The sequence below is a fragment of the Salvelinus fontinalis genome, chromosome 21 (genome assembly GCF_029448725.1).
Source record: "Salvelinus fontinalis isolate EN_2023a chromosome 21, ASM2944872v1, whole genome shotgun sequence".
NCBI classification, from domain to species: domain Eukaryota; kingdom Metazoa; phylum Chordata; class Actinopteri; order Salmoniformes; family Salmonidae; genus Salvelinus; species Salvelinus fontinalis.
The window spans coordinates 51,450,119-51,466,103 of NC_074685.1; the positions used below are offsets into that span (position 1 = coordinate 51,450,119).

A 15,985-nucleotide genomic window follows, 5' to 3' on the forward strand; every position below is an offset into this window, starting at 1 on the left:
ATGGAGTTGGGAGGGGCCGTGTCGAGGGGTACCGGAGGAGGAAGCTCTCCCTGCACCAGCTGTGGTCGGAGAGGACACACGGCCGATCGGTGCTGGGGGGGTCCGTCTGGGAGTCGAGATGGCAGGCGGAACGCTTCTCGATCACCCCAGGTGAGTCCGCACCAAACTCACCCAGAACCCCCTGTTGGTCACACGTTTGTCTTAATTTTTTTCCTTACATTTTTTCCCTCTTCCCAGCATAGGGCGCTAGTCAATTCAGGCACAGCTGGGAACTTTATGGATCGCGGACTCGCTCTTAGGTTAGGGGTTCCACTTGTGCCGATAGATTCTCCCTTTCCCGTGCACTCCCTAGATAGCCGGCCATTAGGGTCAGGGGTGGTCAGGGAGACCACGGTTCCCCTGGACATGGTGACGCAGGGGAATCATAAGGAGCGTATCAGTCTTTATATTATTGATTCGCCTGCGTTTCCAGTGGTGCTAGGGATTCCCTGGCTGGCCCGGCACAATCCTAAAATTTCGTGGAGACAGGGGGTTCTCCAGGGGTGGTCAAAGGAGTGTTCTGGAATGTGTTTGGGAGTTTCCATCGGTGCCACGTCGGTGGAAAGTCCAGACCAGGGTTCCACGGTGTGCATTCCCCCCGAGTATGCCGATTTGGCAATCGCTTTCAGTAAAACGAAAGCGACTAAATTACCACCTCATCGACCGGGAAGGGATTGTGCGATAGATCTCCAGGTAAATGCTGCGCTTCCCAAGAGTCACGTGTACCCATTGTCCCAAGAGGAGACGGTGGCTATGGAGACATATGTCACTGAGTCTCTGGGACAGGGGTACATTCGGTCCTCCATCTCACCCGTCTCCTCGAGTTTCTTTTTTGTGAAGAAAAAGGAGGGAGGTTTGCGTCCGTGTATTGATTATAGAGGTCTAAATGCCATCACCGTGGGGTTTAGTTACCCACTACCTCTCATTGCTACGGCAATGGAATCATTTCACGGAGCGCAGTTCTTCACAAAATTGGATCTCAGGAGCGCGTATAGTCTGGTGCGTATTCGGAAAGGAGACGAGTGGAAAACCGCATTTAGTACCACATCGGGCCATTATGAGTACTGCGTCATGCCGTATGGGTTAAAGAATGCTCCAGCCATTTTCCAATCCTTTGTAGACGACATTCTCAGGGACCTGCACGGGCAGGGAGTGGTTGTTTATATCAATGACATTCTGATCTACTCAGCCACTCACGCCGCGCATGTGTCTCTGGTACGCAAGGTGCTTGGTAGACTGCTGGAGCATGACCTATATGTCAAGGCTGAGAAGTGTGTGTTCTCCAAACGAGCAGTCTCTTTTCTGGGTTATCGCATTTCCACCTCGAGGGTGGTGGTGGAGGGTGACCGCATTAAGGCCGTGCGTAATTGGCCGACTCAGACCACGGTAAAAGAGGTGCAGCGGTTTTTGGGTTTTGCCAACTACTACCGGAGGTTTATCCGGGGTTTTGGCCAGGTAGCAGCTCCCATTACCTCACTGCTGAAGGGGGTCCGGTGCGGTTGCAGTGGTCAGCAAAAGCGGACGGAGCTTTCAACAGGTTGAAGGCGCTGTTCACGGATGCGCCCGTGTTGGCGCATCCGGACCCCTCTCTAGCATTCAGAGTGGAGGTGGACGCGTCCGAGGCTGGGGTAGGAGCCGTGCTATCACAGTGCTCTGGTACGCCACCAAAACTCCACCCCTGTGCTTTCTTCTCGAAGAAGCTCAGCCCAGCGGAGCGTAACTATGATGTGGGGGACCGGGAGTTGTTAGCATTGGTCAGTGCTCTGAAGGTGTGGAGACACTGGCTTGAGGGGGCTAAGCACCCTTTTCTCATCAGGACCGACCACCAGACTCTGGAGTATATTCGGGCAGCTAGGAGACTGAACCCAAGTCAGGCAAGGTGGGCCATGTTCTTTACCCGATTACAGTTCACGTTAACGTATAAACCGGGCTACCAGAACGTAAAGGCGGATGCACTGTCCCGTTTTTACGACACGGACGATCGGTCCACCGAACCTACTCCCATCCTTCCCGCCTCAAGGCTGATAGCACCAGTGGTGTGGGAGGTGGACTCGGACATCGAGCGGGCGTTACGGGAGGAACCCGCTCCTACCTCAGTGTCCGGTGTGTCGGAAGTACGTGCCGCTTGGTGTTCGGGACAAATTGATTCGGTGGGCTCACGTTCTACCCTCCTCGGGTCACCCTGGGGTAACGAGGACAGTGGGGAGCCTTCGGGGGAGGTATTGGTGGCCTACCTTGGCTAGGGACGTTAGGGTTTATGTTTCCTCCTGTTCGGTATGCGCCCAGAGTAAGGCTCCTAGGCACCTTCCTAGAGGGAAGTTACAACCCCTCCCCGTTCCACAACGGCCTTGGTCGCATCTGTCCGTAGTGTTCCCCCGTCTCAGGGGAACACTACGGTACTGGTGATTGTGGATCGGTTCTCTAAGTCCTGCCGTCTCCTCCCGTTGCCCGGTATCCCTACAGACTGCGGAGGCATTATTCACCCACGTCTCCCGGCACTACGGGGTGCCGGAGGACATCGTTTCTGATCGGGGCCCCCAATTCACATCCCGAGTATGGAGGGCGTTCATGGAGCGTTTGTGGGTCTCGGTCAGCCTGTCCTCCGGTTATCACCCCGAGAGTAATGGGCAGGTGGAGAGAGTGAACCAGGAGGTGGGTAGGTTTCTGCGGTCGTATTGCCAGGACCGGCCAAGGGAGTGGGTGAGATACATCCCCTGGGCCGAAATGGCCCAGAACTCACTACGCCACTCCTCTACTAACATGTTCCCCTTTCAGTGTGTATTGGGGTACCAGCCGGTCCTGGCACCATGGCATCCGAGCCAGACCGAGGCTCCTGCGGTGGAGGAATGGGTGCAGCGCTCCAAGGAGACATGGAGGGCCGTCCAGGAATCCCTCCAACAAGCTAGTGGACGGCAGAAGAGGAGTGCTGACCGCCACCGCAGTGAGGCCCCCGTGTTTGTACCGGGTGACAGGGTTTGGCTCTCGACCCGAAACCTGCCCCTCCGCTTGCCCTGCCGGAAGCTGGGTCCGCAGTGTGTAGGGCCCTTCAAAGTCCTGAGGAGAATAAACGAGGTGTGTTATCGATTACAACTCCCTTCCTATTATCGTATTAACCAATCGTTTCATGTGTCTCTCCTCCAGAGGTGGTAGTTGGTCCCCTGCAGGACGGTGAGGTGCTGGAGGTCCCTCCTCCCCCTCTGGACATCGAGGGGTCCCCGGCGTACACAATATGGGCCATTCTGGACTCGAGACGCTGGGTGAGGGGCCTGCAGTACCTCGTGGACTGGGAGGGGTACGGTCCGGAGGAGAGGTGCTGGGTACCGGTGGGGGACATTTTGAATCTGTCTATGCTGAGGGATTTCCATCGCCTCCATCCGGATCGCCCTGCACCTCGTCCTCCGGGTCGACCTCGAGGCCGGTGTCGGCGCGCTGCGGGAGCCGCGCGTCAGAGAGAAGGGGTACTGTCACAACTCCGACCGAGGCAGGCTCTCCTTCCCGTTCGGGTGGCGCTCGGCGGTCGTCGTCACCGGCCTATTAGCTGCCACTGATCCTTTTCTCCCCCTCCTTATGTGTTTATTGGTTACACCTGTTTTGTATTAGGTTTGTAATTAGTTGGGCTTATCAGTCAGCCGGCCCGCCCGTTTCTTTGTGCGGGATTGTTAGTTGGTAAGAGTGGTGTTTGTTTCGATCTACGTTGTTACTGGACTGTTTTCGTTCCCCCCTGTGTCTGGCGTTGTTTTATGAGAACACCCAGTGTATAGAAGGGTGGCCTAGTTTCTCAGTGTTCATTAAAAGAACATTTGTTATTGCACCTGCTGTTTCCTGCGCTTGACTTCGCACTCCGACACCCAGTCCTTACAGCAGGCAAAGAGGCACTGAGTTTGAAGGTAGGCCTTGGAATATATCCACAGGTACACCTCCAATTGACTCAAATTATGTAAATTAGCCTATCAGAAGGTTCTAAAGCCATGACATAATTTTCTGGAATTTTCCAAGCTGTTTAAAGGCACATTCAACTTAGTGTATGTAAACTTCTGACCCACCGGAATTGTCATACAGTGAACTATAAGTGAAATCATCTGTCTGTAAACAATTGTTGGGAAAATTACTTGTGTCATGCACAAAGTAGATGTCCTAACCGACTTGCCAAAACTATAGTTTGTGAACAAGAAATTTGTGGAGTGGTTGAAAAATGAGTTTTAATGACTCCAGGCTAAGTGTATTTAAACTTCCGAATTCAAATCTATTATTATTCCAGTCTTTTCCGTTCCCATTGTCAGAGTGGAAACGTTGTTTACAGAGCGCACAACCAATGCTACACAAGATTTGCTTCATTTTATTTCATTTACGAGTTTTGTCAATTTAGTCACTGTCTTTCGTTTGGAGTGCTACTGTCAATGTTGAATAAAGACATGCGCCTGATTACGCATAGAAGTAGGCCTATAGACTACCTGGCCTGTGCGCAAATGTAGGCATATAAATGCGCCCATTTGGGGATCTGATAGTATTTATGATTGGCTTATCGCACCACCACTAATGAGCTGTGGAGCTTCTCAAAGTAATGTTTTCTTCACCTCAAACAGCAAGCAAATTCAGTCTTTAACATCCATTAAGAATGGCAATAGTTCCTCAATGTATTTGAAAAATCTTTCCAAAACTCTCCCTTTCGATAACCACTCAGCGTGAAAGGGAAAAATATAATGCTCTGATCCAGCGGAATCGTCATAAAATAAGTCTACCTGATGAACTCTTATCCTTTGCCAAAATAACCTACATCTGTGTCTGTCCCGAGTACACTGGAAACTCTGAGGGCCCAGAATATTTCATACAATGTTGCAAGTTTGCTAGCAAGAGCTTCTGGCTGGACCTGTTGATAGTTGATACAATGTTTCAAGTTCATTGCAGACAGGCATGTGTAGCCAATGTGATCCATAGGATATTTTTTTATCAGGATATTTTCTATCTGCCGGATGCAATGATTTTATTTGTTGGCTTTATATGTAGTCTATTTTTATATAGTTGGAAATGGCAATTGAGTGTAAAAATGTTGTTTTATACATTTTCATTTCGATTTTGGATAGAATGTTGATTAACCACATAACAATGACTTTGAGATACGAAGACGTTATTGTAAATTACATGACTATTACCGGCAACTTCATAATGGCAGAATCTGCAAAAGACACCCTCCGCACCTGGTTTCCTGCAACCTGTCTGAGCTTCCCCTGGGCCTGCACTCCATCTTCCCCCTGTGTTTCAATAAATACCTTTGTTACGTCATCCTAGTCTCCTCGTCTGAGTCTGCTCTTGGATTTCCCTGTTCCACTCTGTAACACGAGGAACCTCAACAGTTAATCAACCCTGTGAATGGGTTTGGTAACTCATGTTTATAAACTTCAACAATGAAGGTGTAAGCTGGAAGCTTGGAAGCTGGAAGCTAAGGTGGAAGCTTGTAAAGTAGAGCTTTGTAAACAAAAACGGAATAGTGAAGTGAGGACCAGCCAACCTTTTGATACAGGATGCAGTGATGAGTGAAACTGTCACCTGTGATAACGCAAGGGGCGCTATGGTAAATGACAAACTATTGTGTTATTTTGGTGAGGAAAAACTTGTATGGCACATGTTGTCGCTCCACTCTATTTCTTTGCAATTACAGAGCTATTTCAAAATGATTAAATAACAGTAATGTTACTGTTATTACACAGATTTTAGAACAACTCTAAATCCTGCAAATTGAATAAACATGAAAAAGAACTTCAGTGGCGATAACGCAGCCTGCAGAACAGATAACTTAGATCTCATAACCACAATAATAGCACATGAAAGTACAGAGTGACAGCCTGGGCACAAACTCTAAACCTCAACCACATCTGACAGGAGTCAGCGTTATGCAAGCTAGGTATTCAGACCAGGGAGCTCGCTGCAACTGGAGCTACAGGCTACTAGATTCACTGAGAGGGCTGGGATGGGATGGCATCCTGCCGAACAACAGCTCTGTATGGATGTCAGGCTGGCCTATTGCATAAGGAAAACATGTCACTGAAGTGCGTGGATTTCTGATTTCCTTCCCATATATTATGCTTAGAGTGTGTTACTTGATGCTCTAAGTTTTGATTACTAGAGGTATTGCTAAGTTACTACCCTCCTGACGTGTGATATTATACCTCAGTATTGATGATCAATGCAAAACTGTCCAAAAATAAATCATTTTGACCACAATTGATTTGTAGAACAGACAGAACGTATAGCAGGAAACATATAGCAGGAGGGGTAAAAGTCTATCTCTCTTCCTCTGTGCATGTTTGAAAACGCCCAGCAGCATCCTTCGCTAAAGAGTTTGCCCTCCATCTCTGCTTCCACAGAGAGGTGACAGTGAATAGTATTATCTCTGATGATGCGATCTAACTCACTGGAGCCCAGTGGAGGATGCCAGTCTGCGAGGCCAGACGTATTTAGTTTGGGAATTATCACTTCCTGCCTCAGGCTTCACTACGCCACTACTACCCAGATACATAATTATATTCCTGGCTGTAATGAGCACCTAGTCGCTACTAACATTGCCATAATGAAGGACAAATAGCATCATCCATCATATGGTGGCACAGTGGACAGAAGCCTACATTGGCACCTACAAACTGTAGGAGAATAATAATTAAGAAATAAGAACTGAGGGGTGTGATATATTGGCCACAACATGTTACCAATGATATTAAAACAGTAAACAAGTAGTTTTGCGTCATAGTTGTGGTATATTGTCTCATATACCACGGCTTTGGAATTGGAACGAACTACCCGGATTATAATGAATAATAGATGAAGCGATGCTTTGAAAAATGTGTTTAGAGCATTGGGCCAATAACTGAAATGTAGCTGGTTCGAATCCCCGAGCCGACTACGTGACAAATCTGTCGAAGTGCACTTGGGCAAGGCCCTTAACCATAATTGCTTTTGTAAATCACTCGGAATTAAGAGTGTCTGCTAAATGGCTGAAATGTAAATTAAATGATGGGCGAGGTATCCAATAGGTATCCAATAGTCATTATCGATCATAGTCTGCTGCTGGAAAAACGTATGTGTTATGGCTTTACACCCCCTGCTATAATGTGGATAAAGAGTTACTTGTCTAACAGAACACAGAGGGTGTTCTTTAATGGAAGCCTCAAACATAATCGAGGTAGAATCAGGAATTCCCCAGAGTATTTGTTTAGGCCCCTTACATTTTTAAATCTTTGAGTAAAGCCAGTGTGTCTATGTATGCGGATGACTCAACACTATACACATCAGCTACTACAGCAACTGAAATGACTGCAACACTTAACATAGAGCTGCTGTTAGTTTCGGAATGGGTAGCAAAGAATAACTTATTCCTAAATATTTCAAAAACTAAAAGCATTGTATTTGGTACAAATCATTCACTAAACCTCAAATACATCTCGTAAATAATAATGTGGAAATTGACATTGAGGTGGTCAAAACATATTGATACAACAGTAGCTAAGATGGGGAGAAGTGTCCATAATAAAGCGCTTCTCTGCCTTCTTAACAACACTATCAACAAGGCAGGTCCTACAGGCCCTAGTTTTGTCACACCTAGACTACTGTTCAGTAGTGTGGTCAGGTGCCACAAAGAGGGACTTAGGAAAATTGCAATTGGCTCAGAACAGGGTAGCACGGCTGGCCCTTAAAAGTACACGGAGAGCTAACATTAATGACATGCATGTCAATCTCTCATGGCTCAAAGTGGAAGAGAGACTGACTTCATCACTACTTGTTGTTGTAACAGGTGAATGTACTAAGCTGTCTGTTTAAAATACTTGCACACAGCTTAGACACTCATGCATACACCACAAGACATGCCACCAGAGGTCTCTCACAGTCTCCAAGTCCAGAACAGACTATGGGAGGTGCACAGTACTACATAGAGCCATAACTACATGGAACTCTATTCCACATCAAGTAACTGAGGCAAGCAGTAGAATCATTTTTTTTAACAGCTAAAAATACACCTTTTGGAACAATGGGGACTGTGAAGAGACCTCTGGTGGCATGTCTTGTACAAACACATGCTATACGCATACATTGTGATATTGTTTTATGGCGGTATTAAAAAATGTTTATTGTAGATATGTAGTGGTGTAATGTTTAATCTTTTGTTTTATATGTAATGTAAGTGCTTTAATGTTTGGACCCCAGGAAGAGTAAAATACAAATACAAATACAAATGACTTTAGGATGCAGTTAAGACATTGACTCCTTGTTTCTAACCTTTTACTTTTATGATTATGTTTCGAAACACATTTACAACAATTTATCAAAGGCCAATTTGCCACCTGTCTCTAACTCTTGAGGTGTCAAATTTACAAAAACACATTATTCAAAAAATGTCTGTTCTTATTGCAACATTTAATTAGTGACCAGATCAGACTTTCCTACTACAGTATCATCATCATTATCTCTTCTTCAATACACACTGATGTTTGTTCCATAACATCGGATTACATCATACGCCAAGAGACACAAATGAAAAGCAAAGCAGGCTACACCAAGATGGCCACACTTAATGCTCAATTGAATCTATCTATCAATGGCTTGAAAATTGCCATTGAGACCACTCCATGGGGGGAAGTGGAGCATACCTCAAAATCAATGTTGATGAATTGTATATGTTTTACCTAAGCCCACATTACATTACTTGAAACAGCAGAATAAACATGAGGATTTTGTATAGCCTATGCTTCAAATCAAACAAGTTGAATCGTAACAAAGTAATCAAATACTGTATTATTTATATTTAATCTAATTGTCTCTCCAATTAGACTTTGTAAACAATTACCAAAAGCCTATTGATGATGAAGAGGTTGAATCTACTTGCCGTATAAAGTGCACTAAATAGAGAATAAGGTGTCATATGGCACGCAGCCCTACCTGGGTCTAGTCTATCTCTTAGGAGGATAGCAGCACATTCTAACCAGCACACAAATAAATTAATTGATTAATTGTTAAGTTGCTCCCTGCAGCACTTCTTCCCATTCATAGTGTTCAATAATTTAGCCCACAAGGTTACAGTCTTTCAAACCTTCTCTCTTAAGCCTTGTATGCATGCAATGGGCTGTTCAGTAACAACCTTTTGGCTAGTGCTTACTCTTGGATTGCACATCTTCCCGTTTTACCATGATCAACAGCTATACAGTATTCACCAGTATCATATGCAATAGGCTGTAAAGAAACACACATTTTGGGCCATAATGCCGCCTCTTGGCATTGCACAGCATCTACTTCAGACATAGTTTTAGTAATATGTCATCATGTTGCCATCGGCATAGATGACATATACAGTACCAGTCAAAAGTTTGGACACACCTACTCATTCAAGGATTTTTCTTTATTTCTACTATTTTCTACATTGAAAATTAATAGTGAAGACGTTCAAACTACGAAAAAACACATGGAATCATGTAGTAACCAAAAAAAGTGTTAAATATATTTGAGATTCTTCAAAGTAGCCACCCTTTGCCTTGATGACAGCTTTGCACACTCTTGGCAATCTCTCAACCAGCTACATGAGGTAGTCACCTGGAATGCATTTCAATTATTTGAATAACAGGTGTGCCTTGTTAAATGTTAATTTGTTGAATTTCTTTCCTTCTTAATACATTTCAGCCAATCAGTTGTGTTGTGATAAGGTAGGGGTGTTATACAGAAGATAGCTCTATTTGGGCCAAGTCCATACTGCTATGGAGGATAAGTTCATGAGAGTTAGCTGCACCTCAGATTGCAGCACAAATAAATTCAGTAACAGACACATCTCAACATCAACTGTTCAGAGGAGACTGCATGAATCAGGCCTTCATAGTAGAATTGCTGCAATGAAACCACTACTAAAGGACACCAATAAGAGACTTGCTTGGGCCAAGAAACATAAGCAATGGACATTCAACCCGTGGAAATCTGTCCTTTGGTCTGAGTCCAAATGAGAGATTTTTGGTTACAACCGCTGTGTCTTTGTGAGACGCAGAGTAGGTGAACGGATGATCTCTGCATGTGTGGTTCCCACTGTGAAGCATGGAGGAGGAGGTGTGATAGTGTAAGGGTGCTTTGCTGGTGACACTGTCAGTGATTTATTTAGAATTCAAGGCACACTTAACCAGCATGGCTACCACAGCCTTCTGCAGCAATATGCCATCCCATCTGGTTTGTGTTTATTGGGACTATCATTTGTTTTTCAACAGGACAATGACCCAACATACCTCCCAGCTGTGTAAGGGCTATTTGACCAAGGAGAGTGATAGAGTGCTGCATCAGATGACCTGGCCTCCACAATCACCCGACCTCAACCCAATTGACATGGTTTGGGATGAGTTAGACCGCAGAGTAAAGGAAAAGCAGCCAACAAGTGCTCAGCATATGTGGGAACTCCTTCAATACTGTTGAAAAAGCATTCCAGGTGAAGCTGGTTGAGAGCAAAACTGTCTTCAAGGCAACGGGTGACTATTTCGAAGAATCCAAAGAATTTGTTTAACACGTTTTTGGTTTCAACATGATTCCATATGTGTTATTTCATAGTTTTGATGTCTACACTATTATTCTACAATGTAGAACATAGTAAAGATAAATAAAAACCCTTGAATGAGTAGGTATCCAAACTTTTGACTGGTACTGTAAAACTATAATGGTTGAAGGCCACTATTTTGACATATTCTAAATGAGACCTTCTTTTCTCGTTGTACGAAGATCACCACAACAACTTAATGGCTATACAGTATATTGACCACCTTAAAACTGATGAATGTCTCATTCACATAGCATAACACAACTCAGCAAGAAGCTCCCATGCATATATTGACAACTCCAAAACAATCAGTGTGTTTTGCCGTGTTCAAATTTCAAGCACCTGTTACTGTATCAATAATGTATTCAATCTCTTTGCTGCATTATGATGCCTACTGCTCCTCACCCAAATAGCCTAGTTTTTCACACTCCAAATTTCCTATATCATATGGCACTGCCTTTACACATCTCATCATGCATTGTGCAATAATATGTCAGGTGGTCCATTCATGCATGATCTTTCTGGACTAACCACGAGTTTGTAAATGTGCACTTTTATAACTGAGATGCATTGATGCAAAGTCATTCTGTAGGTGATTGCGTCCATAGCCCACACAAGGTGCAGCTGACATCTGGGAGTGGGTGCATAGGCCTATCTATAAAGTCCTGGCTGAATGGTCTACCGTTTAAATTGATCAAATGTAAGTTAAAAGTAGCCAGGCCCAGATCTAGCCTTAAGTCCTATCGTGATGCCTTATAAACGCTAAATAATATACCATTCATTGATGTATTGCCATATTTATATTGCAACATTGTTGATATTATATTCTCAATTGCTGATAGGGCTACATAATAACACATCAGCCTAGTGATAATGAAAGGGATGTTATGAAATGCCAGTGCATGTATAGGCAGGACCATCAATCGAGGGTAGAAAAAAACATCCTCGTGGACAACAACATTTGTGTCCTGCATCAATAACATATCAAATCAACGCCTTATTAATTCCATCACTGACCACATATTTATTACAAACACTGAACAAGTCAAATCAAAATAGGTTTGTTATTGTCACTGTCGCGTTCTAAGACTGAAAGAAACGCTATTAGTCGACGTCATTAACCTTAGAGCAGATCAATAATCATCACCCCATCCTTCAGCAGGTTCCCGCTGCATCAACATCACTGTTCCACCACACCGAGCAAACCTACCATTCCGTGCCAGCTGACGACAATCCTAGGCCGTTGACAGTTCTGTTCAAAACATTCCGACGAGAGACATTTAGCGACTTAGCACGCAGAGAAAAATAAAAGTGAACATGGAGATAACTAGAAAAAATGCAGCGATGGAAGAAAAAAATAGCGGTATAGCCTAGAAATTACGATTGCAATGCTGAATCACTCCCTGTTTACCGTCTTGCAACCATTATGCTGCAAGATGCTGGCTGTACCATTGTGGACGTACCAGAAAGGAGGAGGGACAGAAAAAAGAATGAGGTTGCTATGGCAACCTAAGGGAGCACATGTGACGTCATACCCAAAGCATAGCTGGGCATGGATGGGAGGGGTGTGCATGAAGGAGAGAAGCTCGAGCGTCCCTCTCTCCGATCCTGCGACGTCCTGCCAGTGCGCACAAGATATGCGGGGAGGCGGGCAGGCGCGCTTAAGATTCCACCCTCTCGCCATATCATAGGCCTCACTCATTTATTCCACACACACACACAGATTTCCCTTTTGAGTTTATAAACATTAAAGGATGCATTGCACAAACATAATAATTATTTCAAAGGAATAAATTGAATTCTCATTTACAGCAACAACCTGGGGAATAGTTACAGGGGAGAGGAATGAGCCAATTGGAAACTGAGGATGATTAGGTGGCAATGATGGTATGAGGGCCAGTTTGGGAATTTAGCCAGGACACTGGAGTTAAGACCCCTACTTTTACAATAAGTGCCATGGGATCTTTAGTGACTACAGAGAGTCAGGACACCCATTAAACGTCCCATCCAAAAGACAACACCCTACACTGGCACACGAGATATTCAATGGTGATGTAGCCTACTGTCTTCCCTCCAAATGAACATTGACCAGACACATCTCACTGAGATCCCTTGAACAAGCACACATTTGCAAATCTGATAGTAATTAGTCCCTATGACCTCTTTGTGTCTGTACAATTCACATGTCCCTGAAAGGTATTCCACCCAAATGCAAGAAGGAAGTATGCCTCACTGAGCAAAATACACACCATCTCCACTATCACATCCTGCTTGCAATTATTTTTTTAAACCACTAGAGGGCAAATAGTGAGCTAGAAACAGGTGGCCGGGCCCAAACTGAGGAAGGAAGTCCTTGATGCTAAATTACTTCCTGACTGAATAGGATCAGAGTTCCAAAAAAACGAGTTGATGTGTTAGTGCTTATCGTTGCTATTTTTAACTGCTATGCTAAAATGGCTTTTGTTGATAATATAGATACTTCTGAGAGACATATAAGTATATGGGCAACACACAATAAAACTGGGGTCCCCAATTCAGCCATGGGCCAAATTTTCCTTGAGCGGATTATCTAGGGGCTGGAACATAGTTCAAAATAATTTGGACACTGCAAGAAACCCAAACTGATAAAGTATTATTTGCACTATAACGGTGACAAACAGTGCCTACAAACTGTTAGGGCCTACATAAAGCTGTCCCTCTAGCAGAGTCCCAACAGCAGTCCCAACACCTTACCACTGCTACACCTGGCTATCAGCAGAGCATTGCCTGCCATTAAAAAAATCATCATGACACATATATTCATTTCCACAAAGTTTGCTGCTTCAGTGTCTTTAGATATTTTTGTCAGATGTTACTATGGAATACTGAAGTATAATCACAAGCATTTCATAAGTGTCAAAGGCTTTTATTGACAATTACATGAAGTTGATGCAAAGAGTCAATATTTTCAGTGTTGACCCTTCATTTTCAAGACCTCTGCAATCCGCCCTGGCATGCTGTCAATTAACTTCTGGGTAACATCCTGACTGATGGCCGCCCATTCTTGCATAATCAATGCTTGGAGTTTGTCAGAATTTGTGGGTTTTTGTTTGTCCACCCGCCTCTTGAGGATTGACCAGAAGTTCTCAATGGGATTAAGGTCTGGGGAATTTCCTGGCCATGGACCCCAAGAATCGATATTTTGTTCCCCGAGCCACTTAGTTATCACTTTTGCCTTATGGCAAAGTGCTCCATCATGCTGGAAAAGGCATTGTTCGTCACCAAACTGTTCCTGGATGGTTGGGAGAAGTTGCTCTCGGAGGATGTGTTGGTACCATTCTTTATTCATGGCTGTGTTCTTAGGCAAAATTGTGAGTTAGCCCACTCCCTTGGCTGAGAAATAACCCCACACATGAATGGTGTACTTTACTGTTGGCATGACACAGGACTGATGGTAGCGCTCACCTTGTCTTTTTTCCAGATGCCCCAAACAATCGGAAAGGGGATTCATCACAGAAAAGGACTTTACCCCAGTCCTCAGCAGTCCAATCCCTGTACCTTTTGCTGAATATCAGTCTGTCCCTGATGTTTTTCCTGGAGAGAAGTGGCTTATTTGCTGCCCTGACACCAGGCCATCCTTCAAAGTCTTCGCCTCACTGTGCGTGCAGATGCACTCACACCTGCCTGCTGCCATTCCTGAGCAAGCTCTGTACTGGTGGTGCCCTGATCACGCAGCTGAATCAACTTTAGGAGACGGTCCTGGCACGTGCTGGACTTTCTTGGGTGCCCTGAAGCCTTCTTCACAACAATTGAGCCGCTCTCCTTGAAGTTCTTGATGATAAATGGTTGATTTAGGTGCAATCTTACTGGCAGCAATATCCTTCCTGTGAAGCCCTTTTTGTGCAAAGCAATGATGACGGCACGTGTTTCCTTGCAGGCTACCATGATTGACAGAGGAAGAACAATGATTCCAAGCACCACCCTCCTTTTGAAGCTTCCAGTCTGTTATGCGAACTCAATCAGCATGGCAGAGTGATCTCCAGCCTTGTCCTCGTCAACACTCACACCTGTGTTAACGAGAGAATCACTGACATGATGTCAGCTGGTCCTTTTGTGGCAGAGCTGAAATGCAGTGGAAATGATTTTTTGGGATTCAGATCATTTGCATGGCAAAGAGGGACTTTGCAATTAATTGCAATTCGTCTGATCACTTTTCATAACATTCTGGAGTATATGCAAATTGCCATCATACAAACTGAGGCAGCAGACTTTGTGAAAATTAATATTTGTGTCATTCTCAAAAACGTTGGCCACGACTGTATGCTACTTTTATTATTATCCTGTAAATTGTTCAGTGCCTATAATTTAGGCTGTGTGTAGAATGGGGCATAAAGTAAATTACATCTACTAGATTATAGTGAAAAGGAAAACAGCATACAATTTTGGCCTGTGTATTCATTTGCCTATAACTAATCCGAATTCCATTATGTTTACATAAAAAAGAGAATACTTCAAAATGAGAAGATCCTGCCATGGAAAAGACGACTGGGTGGACAAAGTGAAAAGGAGGGGAAATAATTCACACCATGCAGCATGACACGTTCACCCAAGGGGTCTTTGTAATGCAGGTTTGATAGTTATATTTTCAATAATGAATGGTTAGCTGTTATGTGACAATTAGGTCAAAAACTCTTTTATTTTTTGGTGTAGATGACCAAGGAAGTTTCACAGAACTTTCCCAACATCTCCTCCAAAATTGATATAGAACCTTCACAAAAACACATGGAGCAACTGTGAAAAGAAATGGCTGAGGATATACTAAAAATGTCTGTTATGTAATGACATTTAATTCTAAGTAAATGTTAATTCTTTATTTTCATGTAGTTGTGTGGGACAGCCATATGTTGGGACTTGATCATATTACTCCAGTGCTAGCCTCCCTACACTGGCTTCCTGTTCACTTTGGAAAAACTTCGCTACACTTCGCTGTGTTCACTTTGGAAAAATCGTGCCCAATTTAAACGGCCTCGTACTCTATTCTAGATCATACAATATGCATATTAATATTATTATTGGATAGAAAACACTCTCAAGTTTCTAAAACTGTTTGAATTATAGTGAGTAAAACAGAACTCATTTGGCAGCAAACCTCCATACAGGAAGTGAAAAATCTGAAAACGAGGATCTGTTTCAGGGCCTGCCTATTCAACTGGCTTTTATTTATCGATATACATGCACTTCATACGCCTTCCACTAGATGTCAACAGGCAATTGAAGGTGGGATGGGGTGTCTAGCTTGATCTGAGGTCGAACAAGAGCTTTTGGAGTGACAGGTCTGCCATTTTGTCAGTTTTCCAAGGCGCGCGAAGGAGCTCCACATTGTCTTCTGAAAAGCATTCGGTTTACACGGCTAATATC

General features: G+C 44.1%; 1 protein-coding gene across 11 annotated transcripts in view; it reads right to left on the minus strand.

The window, feature by feature from the left end:
* Window positions 1-12,068, minus strand: part of LOC129819093 (mitogen-activated protein kinase 10-like) — an 85,420-nt gene extending 73,352 nt beyond the window's left edge. For 10 of the 11 annotated variants that reach the window (XR_008754014.1, XR_008754012.1, XR_008754013.1 and 7 more), the window contains exon 1: window positions 11,799-12,067. Coding sequence is in view for 6 of the 11 variants with exons in the window: in XM_055875652.1 (XP_055731627.1) it covers window positions 11,799-11,801 (3 nt within the window). In the remaining 5 variants the exon portion in view is untranslated. Of the gene's footprint in view, window positions 1-11,798 lie in introns of all 11 variants that reach the window. The other variant, XM_055875645.1, reaches the window with a different exon arrangement.
* Between the last annotated feature and the right edge of the window lie 3,917 nt (window positions 12,069-15,985).